A 15,851-nucleotide genomic window follows, 5' to 3' on the forward strand; every position below is an offset into this window, starting at 1 on the left:
TATGCATGTAGTTCCAGCTTCTTCTAGGGTGACTGAGACAGGAGGATGTTGAGCCCAGGAGTTTGAGGCCAGCCTGGGCAACATAGTAATACCTCCTCGTCCCTTAAAAAAAAAAAAAAAAAAAAAAAAAAGGTGTCAGGGCGGCCGAGGCAGCAGAATTGCTTGAACCTGGGAGGCAGGGGTTGCGGTGAGTCAAGATTGTGCCGCTGTACTCCGGCCTGAGGGAAAGAGTGAGACTCTGTCTAGGGGAAAAAAAAGAGCTGGGTGTGGTGGCTCATGCCTGTAATGAGCCAGGAGGCCGAGGTCAGCGGATTGTTTGAGCTCAGGAGTTCGAGACCACCCTGGACAACGTGGCAAGACCCTGTCTCTGCTAAAAATGCAAACAAAACAAAACAAAACAAAAAAAACCCAGTTGGGCATGGTGATCCATACCTGTGGTCTGTGGTCCCAGCTACCCAGAAGGCTGAGGTGGGAGGATCGTTTGAACCTGGGAATCGGAGGTTGCAGTGAGCCGAGATCTCGCCACTGCACTCCAGCCTGGGTGACAGAGTGAGACTCCATCTCAAAACAACAACAACAACAACAACAACAACAACAACAACAACAACAAAAGGCTTAAATTCAGGTTACATCAGAAGTGGTAGGGTTGAAAATGGTAGTGGTGTCACATCAGACTGCTGAACTGTTTTTAAAACTTTCTAGGCTTAAGACTTTACATTTTAAAATTATCGGGCTTTCATTTATTGTGGATAATATCATTGAAATTTAAACTTTAAAATTTTTGCTTTAGTGAGAATGACGTTTTATTTTTTGAAAATCTTTAATTTTTTATTTATTTATTTATTTATTTATTTATTTTTTGAGACAGTCTGGAGTGCAGTGGCACGATTTCAGCTCCCTGCAACCTCCACCTGCTAGGTTCAAACCATTCTCCTGCCTCAGCCCTCCAAGTAGCTGGAACTGTAGCCATGTGCCACCACGCCCAGCTAATTTTTGTATTTTTAGCAGAGTTGAGGGTTTGCCATGCTGGCCAGGCTGATCTCAAACTCCTGACTTCAAGTGATCTTCCTGCCTCACCCTCCCAAAGTGCTGGGATTACAGGCGTGAGCCACTGTGCCCGGCCTGAAAATCTTTTAAATGTCTGGTTTAGTAAGATAGTTAGATTCTCATAACCAATTCTGTATTCAAACTGTGATTATAAGGTTTTTTGGGTGAAGTATATGAAGAAAATCTGGCCTCAGAGATACACAGTTGAAATAGGGAAGGTCTCACAGATCTCCTAAAAGGATTTTGGGTCCTCACAGGTCCTCTTATGCTTAGATAACTGCTGCACTAGAAAGATACAATTTGGACTTATAAAAAAAAAATGAGACGTGGAAGTATTATTATTTGGTGTGGTGATGCATTCTGTTCAAGAGATTATGGGCCAGGAATGGCGGCTCACACCTATAATCTGTACTTTTAGAGGCTGAGGTGGGCAGGTCGTTTGAGCCCAGGAATTGGAGATCAGCCTGGGCAACAAAATAAGACCCCATCTCTACAAAAAATAAAATAAATAAAAGTTAAAATAGATGATTATTCTAATAGAAATTAGATAAGGACCAGTGGGCACCCAAACCTGATGGAAAATCTTTTGACCCCAATTATATATTGACCCAAATTATATATTGATTATATGGAGAGAAAAATTATTGGCTATCTGATGGGTAGGAAGATACCTGGTTATGACATATGGGCCCTTCTAACTGTCTTAGTTGCAATATTTTCTAATTGCCCTGATTGCTCCTTTCTAAAAATATTGGTTTATGCCAGAGTTTTGTTTCTCAACTTGATTTGGTTAAATGCTTTTTAATCTTCCAGCTTAAAAAAAAAAACAGTATAGATGCATATTTGCCATAAGTAAATGTTTACAAATAATACAGGGATACAGAAGTCAGTAATTAGATGTCACTCTTGTATGTTAACAAATATAGCCTGAGTCATCTTATAAATAGCATACCCAGTGCCTTGGCATTTTCAGTGGTAAAAGTCAAATGCTCATGTAGTTCTGTGTGTAAAATGGCTGCAGGAATAGGGTTAGTAGATGATATGATATCGTTATTTGGTTTATGAGAATCCTAGCATCGTATATTCTGTTTGTTTATCAAGAATTGTTATGTAACCAGTTGCCTACTCCTATATTTCTTCATAAGGAAATACTGGTCAGATCTACTTCTTCATTTTTTTCAATAATTACAAATTATAAGAAATAATTTGTCCTTAATTGTCTTTGGAAATGTGGTTAGGAAAAGTGTAACTAGATTTCTTTTAAATTGTGTTCCAGCCCAGGCTGGAGTGCAGTGGCACGATCACACCACACTACAGCCTTGACCTCCTGGGCTTAGGTGATCCCTCCCACCTTAGACTCCTAGGTAGCTGGGACTACAGGCACATGCCACCATGCCTAATTTTTTGTAGAGATGGGTTTTGTCCTGTTACCCAAGCTGGTCTCAAACTCCTGGGCTCAAGTGATCTGCCTGCCTTGGCCTCCCAAAGTGTTGTGCCTGGCCTCAAATTGTTGTTGTTTTTGAAGAGACTGGGGTCTTGCTATGTCATGTGCATGCTGGTCTCAAACTCCTGAGCTCAAGGGATCCTCCTGCCTCAGCTTCCAGAGTAGCTGGGACTATGCACCATGCCTGGCTTCCAGTTCCTTAGAATGATAACTTTTTTTTTTTTTTTTTTTTTTTGAGACAGAGTCTCGCTCTGTCGCCCAGGCTGGAGTGCAGTGGCCGGATCTCAGCTCACTGCAAGCTCCGCCTCCCGGGTTTAAGCCATTCTCCTGCCTCAGCCTCCCGAGTGGCTGGGGCTACAGGCACCCGCCACCTCGCCCGGCTAGTTTTTTGTATTTTTTAGTAGAGACGAGGTTTCACCGTGTTAGCCAGGAGGGTCTCGATCTCCTGACCTCGTGATCCGCCCATCTCGGCCTCCCAAAGTGCTGGGATTACAGGCTTGAGCCACCGCGCCCGGCCAGAATGATAACTTTTAATTGATATTGAACATGTGATATTGTTGTGCTTGGGTAAATTCCACTTTCTTAAAACAATTAGTCAATACACCATTATTACTACTTCTTTTAAGACAACTCAGATTAGCTTCTGATGAACTATTTTTGGCTTTTAAGAAACAATTGAATACTATATCATGCATTTTGATGAACTGTTGTGATTCTTTAGCTCTAACAAAATTGTGAACATAAAAATTAAAATGGACAAGAATTCCAGGCATTTGGGTCTTCTGTCAATTTTTTACGACTGAAAAGTATTTGGGGGCCTACATTCATGCCCTCATTTTAATTCAGGATCTTGAAATCCATGGTACGTTGCAGTTTACAAGGCAGGTGGATCACTTGAGGTCAGAAGTTCAAGACCAGCCTCACCAACATGGTGAAACCCTGTCTCTACTAAAAATACAAAATTAGCTGGGCATGTTGACCAACAAACTACTTGGGAGGCTGAGGCAGGAGAATCACTTGACCCCGCGAGGCGGAGGTTGCAGTGAGCTGCACTCCAGCCTGGGCAATAAGAGCGAAACTCCATCTCAAAAAAAAAAAAAAAAAAAGTGACCTAAAAACTTGTACCATTTTTTATTGTTTCATAATTCATTTTAAAACCAGTCTTCCCTTCTAGTTGCCACCTCACATTAATCAGCAGATGATTCTGAAAGTTAAATTCTACATTTTGTTTCAGAATTGGTGTGGCAGCAGGGGATTCACCCAAAGAGAGTGTGATAATTTTTTTTTTTTCTTTTTTGAGGTCTCAAACTTCTGACCTCAGGTAATTCACCCGCCTCGGCCTCCCAAAGTGCTGGGATTACAGGCATGAGCCACCATGCCTGTAATAATGTTTATAATAATGGCCTGTGATAATGTTTATAATAAATCTGTTTAAATGTTTATAGTATAAACATGTATACATGTTTATAATAAATCTGATTTCTACCATTATTTTTGTACTTCATTTTAAAGGCATCGTCACCACTGATTATCTTTTCTGTCTCTCTCTCTTTTCTGAGACGGAGTTTCGCCCTTATTGCCCAGGCTGGAATGCAATGATGCAACCTTGGCTCACTGCAACCTCTGCCTGTTGGGTTCAAGTGAATCTCCTGCTTCAGCCTCCAGAGTAGCTGGGATTACACGCACACGCCACCACACCTGGCTAATTTTTGTATTTTTAGTAGAGATGGTGTTTCACCATGTTGGCCAGGCTGGTCTCAAACTCCTGACCTCAGGTGATCTCCCTGCTTCAGTCTCCCAAAGTGCTGGGATTACAGGTGTGAGCCACTGCACCCAGCCGCCTCCATTTTTATTTTTATTTTATTTTATTTATATTTCGAGATGGAGTTTCGCTGTTGTTGCCCAGGCTGGAGTGCTATGGCACGATCTCGGCTCACTGCAACCTCCGCCTCCCAGGTTCAAGTGATTCTCCTGTCTCAGCCTCCTGAGTAGCTGGGATTACAGGCAAGGACCACCATGCCTGGCTAACTTTTGTAATTTTAGTAGAGATGGGGTTTCACCATGTTGGCCAGGCTGGCCTCACACTCCTGACCTCAGGTGATCCATCTGCCTTGGCCTCCCAAAGTGCTTGGATTACAGGTGTTAGCTACCTGTGCCTGGCCTTCATTTTTATAATACAAGCTTGTGTAGAACTTTTTGTTGCCTTATTAATGATTTCTTTTTTTTTTTTTCCGGGGGGGGACAGAGTCTTGCTCTGTCCCCAGGCTGGAGTGGGGTGGTGCAATCTTGGCTTACTGCAACTTCCGCCTCCCGGGTTCAAGCAGTTCTCCTGCCTCAGCCTCCTGAGTAGCTGGGACTATAGGCGCGCACCACCACACCCAGCTAATTTTTTTGTATTTTTATTTGAGATGGGGTTTCACCATGTTGGCCAGGATGGTCTCGATCTCTTGACCTCCTGATCTGCCTGCCTCGGCCTCCCAAAGTGCTGGGATTACAGGCATGAGCCACCACGCTTGGCCCTTATTAATGATTTCAATAGCCATACATTTTGCTTTTGCTCGTGATTGTTTACCTCTGTAACCACTGTTGCTAAGGAAGTTTGGTGTATATAATATTGGTAGTATTGTAATTAAAATATTTTCCTTAATGTTTATGATTATTGCCATTGACTAAGTTGATAAGTCACATAACATTCTATACTGTCATCTGGTGGCCTTGTGAATAATCTTGTATTAATATTACTTGGAGTATTTAACATGTATAACAAGTATCTTTCCTTCTGTGCTAAAAACAGAAGATAATTTCCTTAAACCCTAATATCAGTGACAATATCGTATTCAGGATAGTATTTACTTAATACTAGTAACACTGCTTTTGCTGGATGATCGGCAATCATTTTTTCCTCTTATAGATGGGAAAATTAAACCTAAGTCATTCATAAGGGGCCTAGCAATGACAGCTTATGATTTTATTTCAAGGCCTTTATCCCTAGTAGTTTGTACTGACAGAGGTTTATTTTCCTGCATTTCAAACCACTATCAGAAAATGCTAATAACCTTATTAAGCTTTTTCTTTTCTTTTCTTTTTTCTTTTCTTTTCTCCTTTCCTTCTTTTCTTTTCTTTTCTTTTTCTTTTCTTTTTTTTTGAGACAGTCTCACTCTGTCACTCAGGCTGGAGTGCGGTGGCGCAATCAGGGTTTAATGCAGCCTCTGCCTCCCTGGTTCAAGTGATTCTCATGCCTCAGCCTTCCGAGTAGCTTGAATTACAGGCACGTGCCACCAAGCCCGGCTAATTTTTGTATTTCTAGTAGAGATGAGGTTTCACCATGTTGGCCAGGCTAGCCTCGAACTCCTGACCGCAAGTGATTCATCTGCGTTGGCCTCCCAGAGTGCTGGGATTACAGGCGTGAGCCACTGCGCCTGGCATGTTTTCATCTTTTTTTTTTTTTTTTGGGACAGGGTCTCACTCTGTTGCCTAGGCTGGAGTGCAGTGGTGTGACCATGGCTCACTGCAACCTCAAACTCCTAGGCTCATGTGATCCTCTGCCTCAGCCTCCCAAGTAGCTGGGATTACAGGTACGTGCCACCATGCCCAGCTAATTTTTAAATTTTTCTTTTGTAGGGATGGGGTGTTGCTATGTTGACCAGGCTGGTTTTGAACTGCTGGCCTCAAGCAGTCCTCCTGCCTTGGCCTCTCAAAGTGGTAGGATTACAGGAACTAAGCCACTGCACCCAGTCAAGTTTTCATCTATTGCTGTAACATGTGAGAGCTAAAAATGGTGTGTAAATTATTAGTTTTCTAGAAACATCTTTAGTTTTCTATAAGAAAACATAGAATTTATTTAGCTTTTAAAAAATGCTGTAGCAGCTGGATGCGTTGGCTCACGCCTGTGTTTCCCAGCACATTGGGAGGCCGAGGTGGGCGGATCACTTGAGGTCAGGAGTTCAAGACCAACTTGGGCAACATGGTGAAACCCCATCTCCACTAAAAATACAAAAATTAGCTGGGCACGGTGGTGCATGCCTGTAATTCCAGCTACTCGGGAGGTTGAGGTATGAGAATCACTTGAACCCGCGGGTGGAGGTTGCAGTGAGCCACGATCACACCACTGCACTCCAGCCTGACTCTGTCTCAAAAGAAAAAAAAGGGCTGTAGCAAATTTTTTTCAACCTAGATTTGGACTCATTTGTCTGGATGGATTAGTGATTGTCCTGAATATGAGAGCTGTAGTTCTAGTGCGAAGACAGAAACTACCCTGGGCCTTGTCCTGCAGCTAGTGTGCTTAAGATGGATTCACCACTCAAAATGATTTGCTTGAAAGGTGAGGGCTTTATAACATGGAGGAGAATATGAAGCAAAATTTCAGAAAGATAGTAAAATCTGTAAATAACTTTTTATTAACCTATTTGAGAATGCCATAAAAGCAAGCCACAAGAGTCTTGCATGTCCAGTACTGAAAGGAGAATTTTATGTTTCTCACATAGTTCTTAGGCATAATAAACTTTTTTCTATGAACTTGCATTGAGAAGTAAGGCATAATAAACTTATTTAAATATATATTTTTCTTAATTTGACTGTGTAAGTAGCATTTCCTTCTTGTCCTTCAGTTGACTATCTTTCTGTTTGAGGATTTTATTAAACTGAAGAGATTAGTTTCATTAACTATCACTTGTCTTTCCATGTTATCCACGGTGAAGAAAGCCTAAAGTAACATGACTCTAGTAACTTACATAATATTTATTCATTAGTCCTTCAGTAATTTAAAAATTGCGGCGGGGCGCGGTGGCTCAGCTGAATCCAGCACTTTGGAGGCCGAGACGGCGGAACGAATGATGAGACCATCCTGGCTAATCTGGAACCCCTCTACAAAAATACAAAAAACTAGCCGGCGCAAGGCGGCGCTGTTTGGGAGGCTTATGTTTGGCGCGAACAACGGAAGTGCAGTGAGTGAGAGCCCCATGCACTCCCCTGGCTAAGCAAGACTGTCTCAAAAAAAAAAAAAAAAAAAAAAAAAAAAAAAAAAAAAAAAAAAAATTGATCTACCGGAAAATTATTTGGTATTTTTCCAAAAATACCCATAGTAGTCACATACAACGTAGTACTGAGCAGTACTGCTTCGTTTATTTGTTTGTTTTAAAAACAAGGCCTGACACTGTTACCCAGGCTGGTCTCAAACTCCTGGCTTTGAGCGATCCTCCCGCTTCTGCCTCCCAAAGTGCTGGGATCATAGGAGTGAGCCACCACATCTAGCTCTGTTTTATTTATTGGATACCTGTCATATTCCAAACTCTGTAAACTCGTGCGTTGTTTTATTTAATTCTTTTTTTTCTTTTTTTTTTTGGAAGACGGAGTCTTGCTCTGTCACCCAGACTGGAGTGCAGTGGCACGATCTTGGCTCACTGCAACCTCAGCCTCCCGCGTTCAAGTGATTCTCTTGCCTCAGCCTCCCGAGTGGCTGGGACTGCAGGTGCACGCCACCACACCACCTAATTTTTATATTTTTAGTAGAGACGGGTTTTCACCATGTTGGCAAGGATGATCTCAATTTCTTGACCTCACCTGCCTCGGCCTCCCAAAGTGCTGGGATTACAGGCGTAAGCCACTGTGTCCCGACTGTTTTATTTCTTAACCCTGTGATATAGGTACTATTATTGATTATTTTCATTTTACACATTTGATATTGGGGGAAATTGGGTATGATGAAATTTTAGAAATACTATTTTCATTTAGTTTTATTATGTTGGCTGAGAGTCCTGTGTTCCATGCAGTAACTTTGGGCATAAAATTATGATAGGAAACCTATTTCAAAGGTGTTAAGTGATTTGTCCACTTACACGTGCTATATGTCTGATCCAAGATTTGAATCTAGACCTCTGAATCCCAAACCAATATACTTACTATTATTATTATTACACTAAGTGAATTGAATTCACTAGTCTTACTTCATTTGAAAAAATTTGTTCACGTTATTAATAGAATGCAACACTTGCATTGGTGGTACGTGGTGGTAAATGAAGATTATACTTTTGTGCTCCTGCATGTTTATCGTCTTCTGCCACCTCTGAAGGTAGAGTATGAGATAGATGTGTAGAATGCGGGGCCTCCAGAAGTTCCAGCCCGAAAGTTTAGACCTGTTAGTTATTTTAAGTAGTTTTCTAACGCTGCTCATTTTCTGTTTGTCTTTTCACTGAAGTTTGTTGTTATTGTTGCCTTTTTGCAGCAGTGATTCCAGCAGTAGTTCAAGTGATGATTCTCCAGCTCGATCAGTTCAGTCTGCAGCAGTCCCAGCACCCACTTCACAGTTGCTTTCATCTCTGGAAAAAGATGAGCCCCGTAAAAGTTTTGGGATCAAGGTCCAGAATCTTCCAGTACGCTCTACAGGTAAAATTTTGTGTGAATGTCCTTTCCTCTGTGCTACTACTGAGGAATGAGGTATGATACTGCATTACATTGAAATAACTTTGGACATAAAATTGTGATGGAAATCAAGGTATTAACGTTTTAAATGAGGAAACCCATGAATAATGGAAAAGTCTGCTTAAGCTATTCTGTGGTCTCTCCTTTACTCGTAATATTTTTGATTGACAGCTGACCATAATATACTGTTACTCCTACATTAGTCATGTTGAGCATGTAAACAAGTTAAAACTGTTAGTATATAGTCATACCAACAAAGACCAAATTAAGTATTTCTTAGCTAAGTGTATTTCAGTGATTGCTTAAATTATTTATTAAAATAGCCTAAAAACTTATGTATCAGGTTTGTGAATAGAGTTATTGAGACATCAGTGTTGATGAGCTTTTGATTTAGACTACTTGGTAATTTAGAAATGGACAAGGGAGTAAAATTGGCTTGCCTTTCTGTACACCTTTTATATTTCTAATAAAGCAAATTAACACAAGACCCCCAGATGGTATGATTCATCTGTAAAGGATATTAAAATTGTTTGGCATGCTACATGACACTTCTCACACAATTTTATCATTGAGATGATCCTTGGAAAGATAGAAAGATGCCTTTCCATTTCAAGTCTTTAACACTTTATAAATATATATAAAATTTTTATTATGAAACATACCCCAAAGTAGAAGGAATAGCAAAATGAACTCCCCTTATATCCAAGATTCAGAAATCATCATTTTGCCATTTTTGCTTTATCTGTTTCCTGTCTTCCTGCTTTCGTACTCTTTTTTTTTTTTTTTTTTACCTTTAGGGTGAATCCTTGATGTTGTTTTATTTCACACCCACTTACAGATATATATTTATGTATATATCTATAATATATAAGGGCATTTTTCTGGATAACCACAGTATCATTCTTACCTAACAAATAACCAGTACTATCATCTAACACTTAGTTTATTTTCAGACTTGTACAATAATCTCCAAAATGTGTTTTTGGAGCTTGTTTGAAAAAGTAATGTTTTAGTGACAGTAAAACTTAAGTCACATCTCAGGCTAGATCCATTTGTGGTTCATAAGCATGATTATTGGGTTTTCATGCCGTGTGTGGTGTGCCTCCTTCAAACCTTGTTATGACATTGGCATATTACTTATCTGACATGAACAAAAAAATGAGAAAATCGGGCTAAAGATTTAGTAGGTTGCTTATTGAGTTATAATTAAATTAGAAGAATTAATAACTCGGTTCTGTTTGGGAATTTAGATACAAGCCTTAAAGATGGTCTTTTCCATGAATTTAAGAAATTTGGAAAAGTAACTTCAGTGCAGATACATGGAACTTCAGAAGAGAGGTATGGTCTGGTATTCTTTCGTCAGCAAGAGGACCAAGAAAAAGCCTTGACTGCATCAAAAGGAAAACTTTTCTTTGGCATGCAGATTGAAGTAACAGCATGGATAGGTCCAGGTAAGACACAAGCAAGCTGAGTTTGAGTTACACATCATACACACTGTTTGTGTTGCAGTGTATGAGAAGGCAGCATATGATCCTGAATGAGGACACTATTCTGACTTTATTTATTGACATGTTTCCATTGTCTTCTGTTTTAAAAGATGATTCTATTTATTGTTCAACTTAATAAAAAGCATTGTTTTGGTTAGGGAGGATAGATTTTTCTGTTGCTATAATGGAGACTTGGTAACTGTTAAGAGTCTGAAAGGCAGAACTGTAGACCCTTATTAAGTCCAGCCTTCCCAAAAGGATTGAATTTATCAAAACTAGGAGGTAGCTCCTAGGAGTGTGACAACAGAATTACCCTGAATTAGAAAGGAAACTACTTCTGGCTGGGCACGGTGGCTCATACCTGTAATCCCAGCACTTTGGAGACTGGATCATCTGAGGTCAGGAGTTCAAGACCAGCCTGGCCAACATGGTGAAACCCTGTTTCTACTAGAAATACAAAAATTAGCTGGGCGTGGTGGCACACGCCTGTAATCCCAGCTACTTGGGAGACTGAGGCAGGAGAATCGTGTGAACCTGGGAAGTGGAGGTTGTAGTGAGCTGAGATCGCATCATTGTACTCCAGCCTGGGCGACAGAGCAACATTGCATCTCAATAAATAAATAAAAAGAAAAAAGAAGGCAAACTACCTCTTAATATTGATGCGAGGGACTTATTAGACCAATTTTATTTCTATTATGCCAAATACAAATTGGGTCTGTTTTTCCAGCTTGCATGACCTTGAAGACAGAGTAACAGGAATAAGCCTTATCGGGCAACCCGCTGAGAATTTCCAGGGAACATTTTATTATCTTGAACCTACCTGTGAAACCTGTTGTAAGGCAGGAAATCTCACACATGGCTTGCATCGGCATTTCTCCTGTTTCAGGACCGTCTGCAGTACTTGTTTAAAAATGCAGACTCTTTAACTCTGCTCCAGCTTACTGATTCAGAATTTACACACTTAAGTTTGGGAACCCCTGATTTAAGAGAACTTGTGAGTAAATTTGTAAAGGAATCAATAGAAGCATAAAAAACTTATGGTCACCTTATGAAGCTGAGACAATTGAACTTTAAGACTTTTAAGTGGAATTTGTAGGGTAAACATGGCCTGTTATAGGATAAATATGAATATTCTCAGAATTCATTTATTAGACAATTAAAAAGAAAAAAAATGTAGTTCCCCTGATGAGGATGCACAAATACATTATTTGCATAGTAAAACTGGCATGGAATTTTTAGGGTGATCACTGCAAAGTGGTCACTCTGATGTTACCATGAAACATAACAATTCAAAGGATAATAGGTTAAGCCTTCACAGACCTTCTTCCATCAAGTTTGAGATGGACTGCCCTAAATTTTACTAAGCTAAGAGCAACTCCAGGAGTTCTTTAAAATTTAACACATTTGGAACAGGTCAGAACTGCTTGAGAAACATTTAGAATGTCATATGATCTATATACATTTCTAGAGCCAATTATAATTATAATTATTAAGTAAGGAAGATCTCATCCAGGGCATTCAGTATGTAACTTTTATCTCTAGATGGTAGGGCTAGCTTGAGATTTTTACTGTAAAAAGCTTTTAACCTAGATATTTAACACCTAGGAAGTAGGATTTACCTACTTGCCAGTGAAAATTTTGAGAAGTTTGGTTGGTTCAAACATAAGAAAAGCTAAATAATTTTCCCAGATAGGACAACATTAAATACCAGTTAAATGGGATATGTGAAAACAGTTGAATTTTGAGTATGGAGACTTAGTTGGAATTATGCTGTCAGATGGTTAAATCATGAATATTATATTGAAATGTATTAAGCTGATTGCTTAGGTCAAGGATTATTTTCAAAGATCCAAATCCAAGAAACCTAACTTTGCATACAGACCCCTTGGTGGCCTCTAAGATTTCTTTTCCCATACATTGCATTACAGTCCCCTAAACGTGAAATGACAGGTTCAAGAAATTTTTTCCCAAATGTGTGTGGACATTAAGACTTTGACTGGTTGTGAAGGTTAAGTGGACTACACGTGCAAAACTTTTTTTTTTTTTTTTTGCTAACTGAATTTCCGATCTTGAAAATTTACTGCTGAGCGTGGTGGCTCACACTTTGATTGATTGATTGATTGATTGATTGGAGTCAGGGTCTTACTCTCTGTTGCCACCCAGACTGGAGTGTAGTGTCATAATCATGGCTCACCAAAACCTTGGCCTCCTGGGCTCAAGTGATCCTCCTGCCTTGGCCTCCCAAAGTGCTAGGATTATAGGAATGAGCCACCATGCCTGACCAAGCTCATGCCTATAAACACTGTGGGAGGCTGAGGTGGGAGGATCGCTTGAGCCCAGGAGTTTGAGATGAGCCTGGGCCACAAAGTGAGACCCCATCTCTACAAAAAATAAAAAATCAGGCCCTGTAGTCCCAGATACTTGGGAGGCTGAGGTGGGAGGATTGCTTAAGCCCAGGAGTTTGAGGCTGCAGTAAGCTATGATCCCACCACTGCACTCCAGCCTGGGCAACAGAACAAGACCCTGTCTCCAAGGGGGAGAAAGAAAGAAAGTAAATGTACCAGGCCATTTGGTGGGAATGAAGCCGTTACAGATTTTAATAGTTGCAAATCATGCTTTCCTCTTGTGATTCTGCCTTTCGGAGCACAAACCTCAATATTCTATCTGAATTTTTTGAAATATTCTTAAATGTCTGCCCACGTTTAAATTAAGACCAAATTGAGCTTAAAATGAGATATATTCCTTTGACATGTGCAGAATGTATGGAGACAACTATTATGAGCCCTGGGCAGTTTCTGGGTCCACTTGAGTTTGTGAAAGTACATCATAGTCCGATTGATGAAAGTGGTAAGATTAATTGAGCTACCATTGGAGCCATCAGTCTGGACTCAGAAGTGAGATGTATTCTGACTTAACTCAAGGTCCCTGAAATTGAGTTTTTAAAAATACCAGTGTCGTTGACATTATCAGTAATGTTCGATGGCTGACCCTAAATGCTTCATTTCAGTAAAGTTGATTAAATACTAATTTTTTGGATGGCTTTGTTTTACATTAAGAAAAAAGAACACACCGTAGTTTCCTATAATTGTTATCTACAAAACCTTGAGTATTCCTGCCTTAGACCAAGTTTATAAATGGAGGTTCAGAGAAAGGCTATGATAAATTAGAAGTTAAGCCAGGGCTTTTGATCATAAAAAAATAGAGGCCGGATGTGGTGTCTCACCTGTAATCCCAGCACTTTGGGAGGCTGAGGTGCCCAACATGCGTGAAACCCTGTCTCTACTAAAAATACAAAAAATTAGCTAGGCGTGGTGGCGGGTGCCTGTAATCCCAGCTACTTGGAAGGCTGAAGCAGGAGAATTGCTTGAATCCAGGAGGCAGAGATTGCAGTGAGCTGAGATTGCTCCACTGCACTCCAGCCTGGGCAACAAGAATGAAACTCCATCTCAAAAAAAAAAAAAAAAAAAAAAGGAAAGAAGTCGTAACAATCACTTAACCTCTTTCTGTTTGTCATTGGGGACAATGCAATATCAAAAGATATTTAAAACATACCGCTTTAATCAGTTTTCATAGTTACTCTTATATCTAAAATTTCTGCATTTAGACAGTTGATTTATTGTGTTAGTATGAGAGGGGCGAAATGCTAAATATCTTGTAAAATGTTGAAAAGTAAATGAAATTAAACAAACAATGAAGGTGGACTATTTTCAGCTGAATTTTTATATCTATTTCAGAGTGTAGTTTTATACTCCAAATTGAGAACCTGCTACGTAATTTTGGAAATTAGGATTAGGCTCAAATAATTAATTACCATTTTTGCTGGGGTTTAAAATTATTTCCGTGTCAGTGATTATTTTTAAAACAAATGAGGCCAAGTGCAGTGGCTCACGCCTGTAATCCCAGCACTTTGGGAGGCTGAGGCAGGAGGATTGCTTGAGACCAGCCTGGGCAACAAAGTGAGTCCTTATCTCTATGGCGTGGGGGGAAAAAACTAGCTAGGCATGGTGGCATGCACCGGTGGTCCCAACTACTTAGGAGGCTGAGGTTGGAGGATTGCTTGAGCCTGGGAGGTTGAGGCTCCAGTGAGCCATGATCGTGCCAGTACACTCCAGTCTGGGTGGCAGAGCGAGACTCTGTCCCAAAAACAACAACAGATCACCTTAGCAAAGATATCTGTTTTATTTTTTCTATTTTATTTTTGAGACAGGTTCTCTCATTCCCATCACCCAGGCTAGAGTGCAGTAGCATGATCACAGTTCACTGCAGCCTCGACTTCTCATGCTCATGCTATTCTCCCACCTCAGCCTCCCGAGTAGCTGAGAATACAGGTCGTGCGCCACCATACCTGGCTAATTTTTTTTTTTTGGTAGAGATGGGGTTTCAACATGTTGCTCAAACTTGGGGGCTCAAGCGATCTTCCCCCCTTGGCATCTTAAAGTGCTGGAATTACAGGCGTGAGCCACCATTCCCAGCTAATTTAGCAGATTTAAATCAGTTTATTTTTTAATTTTAAAGGTTAAACAAAGTGTTACTTTAGCCTTAATTTTTAAAAAATGTTTCTTTAGCCTTTGTATTCCTTTTTTGCTTTAGAGTTAATAAGGGGTGGCTATTTCTGAAGGTGTTTATGGTATTTCAGTTTGTGTGAGTATTCAAGCCTATTATTTCAGACTTTTTTTTTTTTTTTTTTTTTTTTTTTTTTTTTTGAGACGGAGTCTCGCTCTGTCACCCAGGCTGGAGTGTTGTGGCCGGATCTCAGCTCACTGCAAGCTCCGCCTCCCAGGTTCACGCCATTCTCCTGCCTCAGCCTCCCGGGTAGCTGGGACTACAGGCGCCGCCACGTCGCCTTTTTGTAGTTTTTAGTAGAGACGGGGTTTCACCGTGTTAGCCAGGATGGTCTCGATCTCCTGACCTCGTGATCCGCCCGTCTCAGCCTCCCAAAGTGCTGGGATTACAGGCTTGAGCCACCGCACCCGGCCATTTTGTTTTTTAAATGTAGATTTTTTCCATGATATATAAATATGCATTAAAATACTCTCTTTTCTTTTTACTCGGCCCCTATTCTACTTACAGAAACGGAAAGTGAAAATGAATTTCGCCCCTTGGATGAAAGGATAGATGAATTTCACCCCAAAGCAACAAGAACTCTCTTTATTGGCAACCTTGAAAAAACCACTACTTACCATGACCTTCGCAACATCTTCCAACGCTTTGGAGAAATTGTGGTATGTTGCTTTTACTATGAAAACAATTTTAGGTCTTTGTCATAACACATAAAGCATATAGTACAGATTATATTTGGAAAGGTGATGTTTAATGGTGTAATGAATATTGCTGTGTGCTTTTAGCTCTTGCTAAAAGATAATCCAGAGAAACCCATTGGGTATGGTTCTATATATGTGTGTAAAAATGTAATATATGTCCTTTGTTTACACATATATATTTTCTTATTTCTCTCT

At 40.2% G+C, this 15,851-nt stretch overlaps 1 protein-coding gene and 1 non-coding gene across 5 annotated transcripts in view; both read left to right on the top strand.

Annotated features, from left to right (window-relative positions):
* SPEN (spen family transcriptional repressor) overlaps positions 1-15,851 on the top strand; it is a 103,106-nt gene that overhangs the window by 62,979 nt on the left and 24,276 nt on the right. For 3 of the 4 annotated variants that reach the window (XM_030913627.1, XM_030913629.1, XM_030913630.1), the window contains 3 exons: positions 8,712-8,872; positions 10,159-10,359; positions 15,466-15,617. In XM_030913627.1, coding sequence (XP_030769487.1) covers positions 8,712-8,872; positions 10,159-10,359; positions 15,466-15,617 — 514 coding nt within the window. The remainder of the gene's footprint in view (positions 1-8,711; positions 8,873-10,158; positions 10,360-15,465; positions 15,618-15,851) is intronic. The other variant, XM_030913628.1, reaches the window with a different exon arrangement.
* LOC115892587 lies at positions 9,955-10,055 on the top strand. The gene has a single exon (XR_004052453.1). It is a non-coding gene; the product is annotated as a small nucleolar RNA U13 (small nucleolar RNA).

The sequence above is a fragment of the Rhinopithecus roxellana genome, chromosome 12, assembly GCF_007565055.1.
Source record: "Rhinopithecus roxellana isolate Shanxi Qingling chromosome 12, ASM756505v1, whole genome shotgun sequence".
Lineage (NCBI taxonomy): Eukaryota > Metazoa > Chordata > Mammalia > Primates > Cercopithecidae > Rhinopithecus > Rhinopithecus roxellana.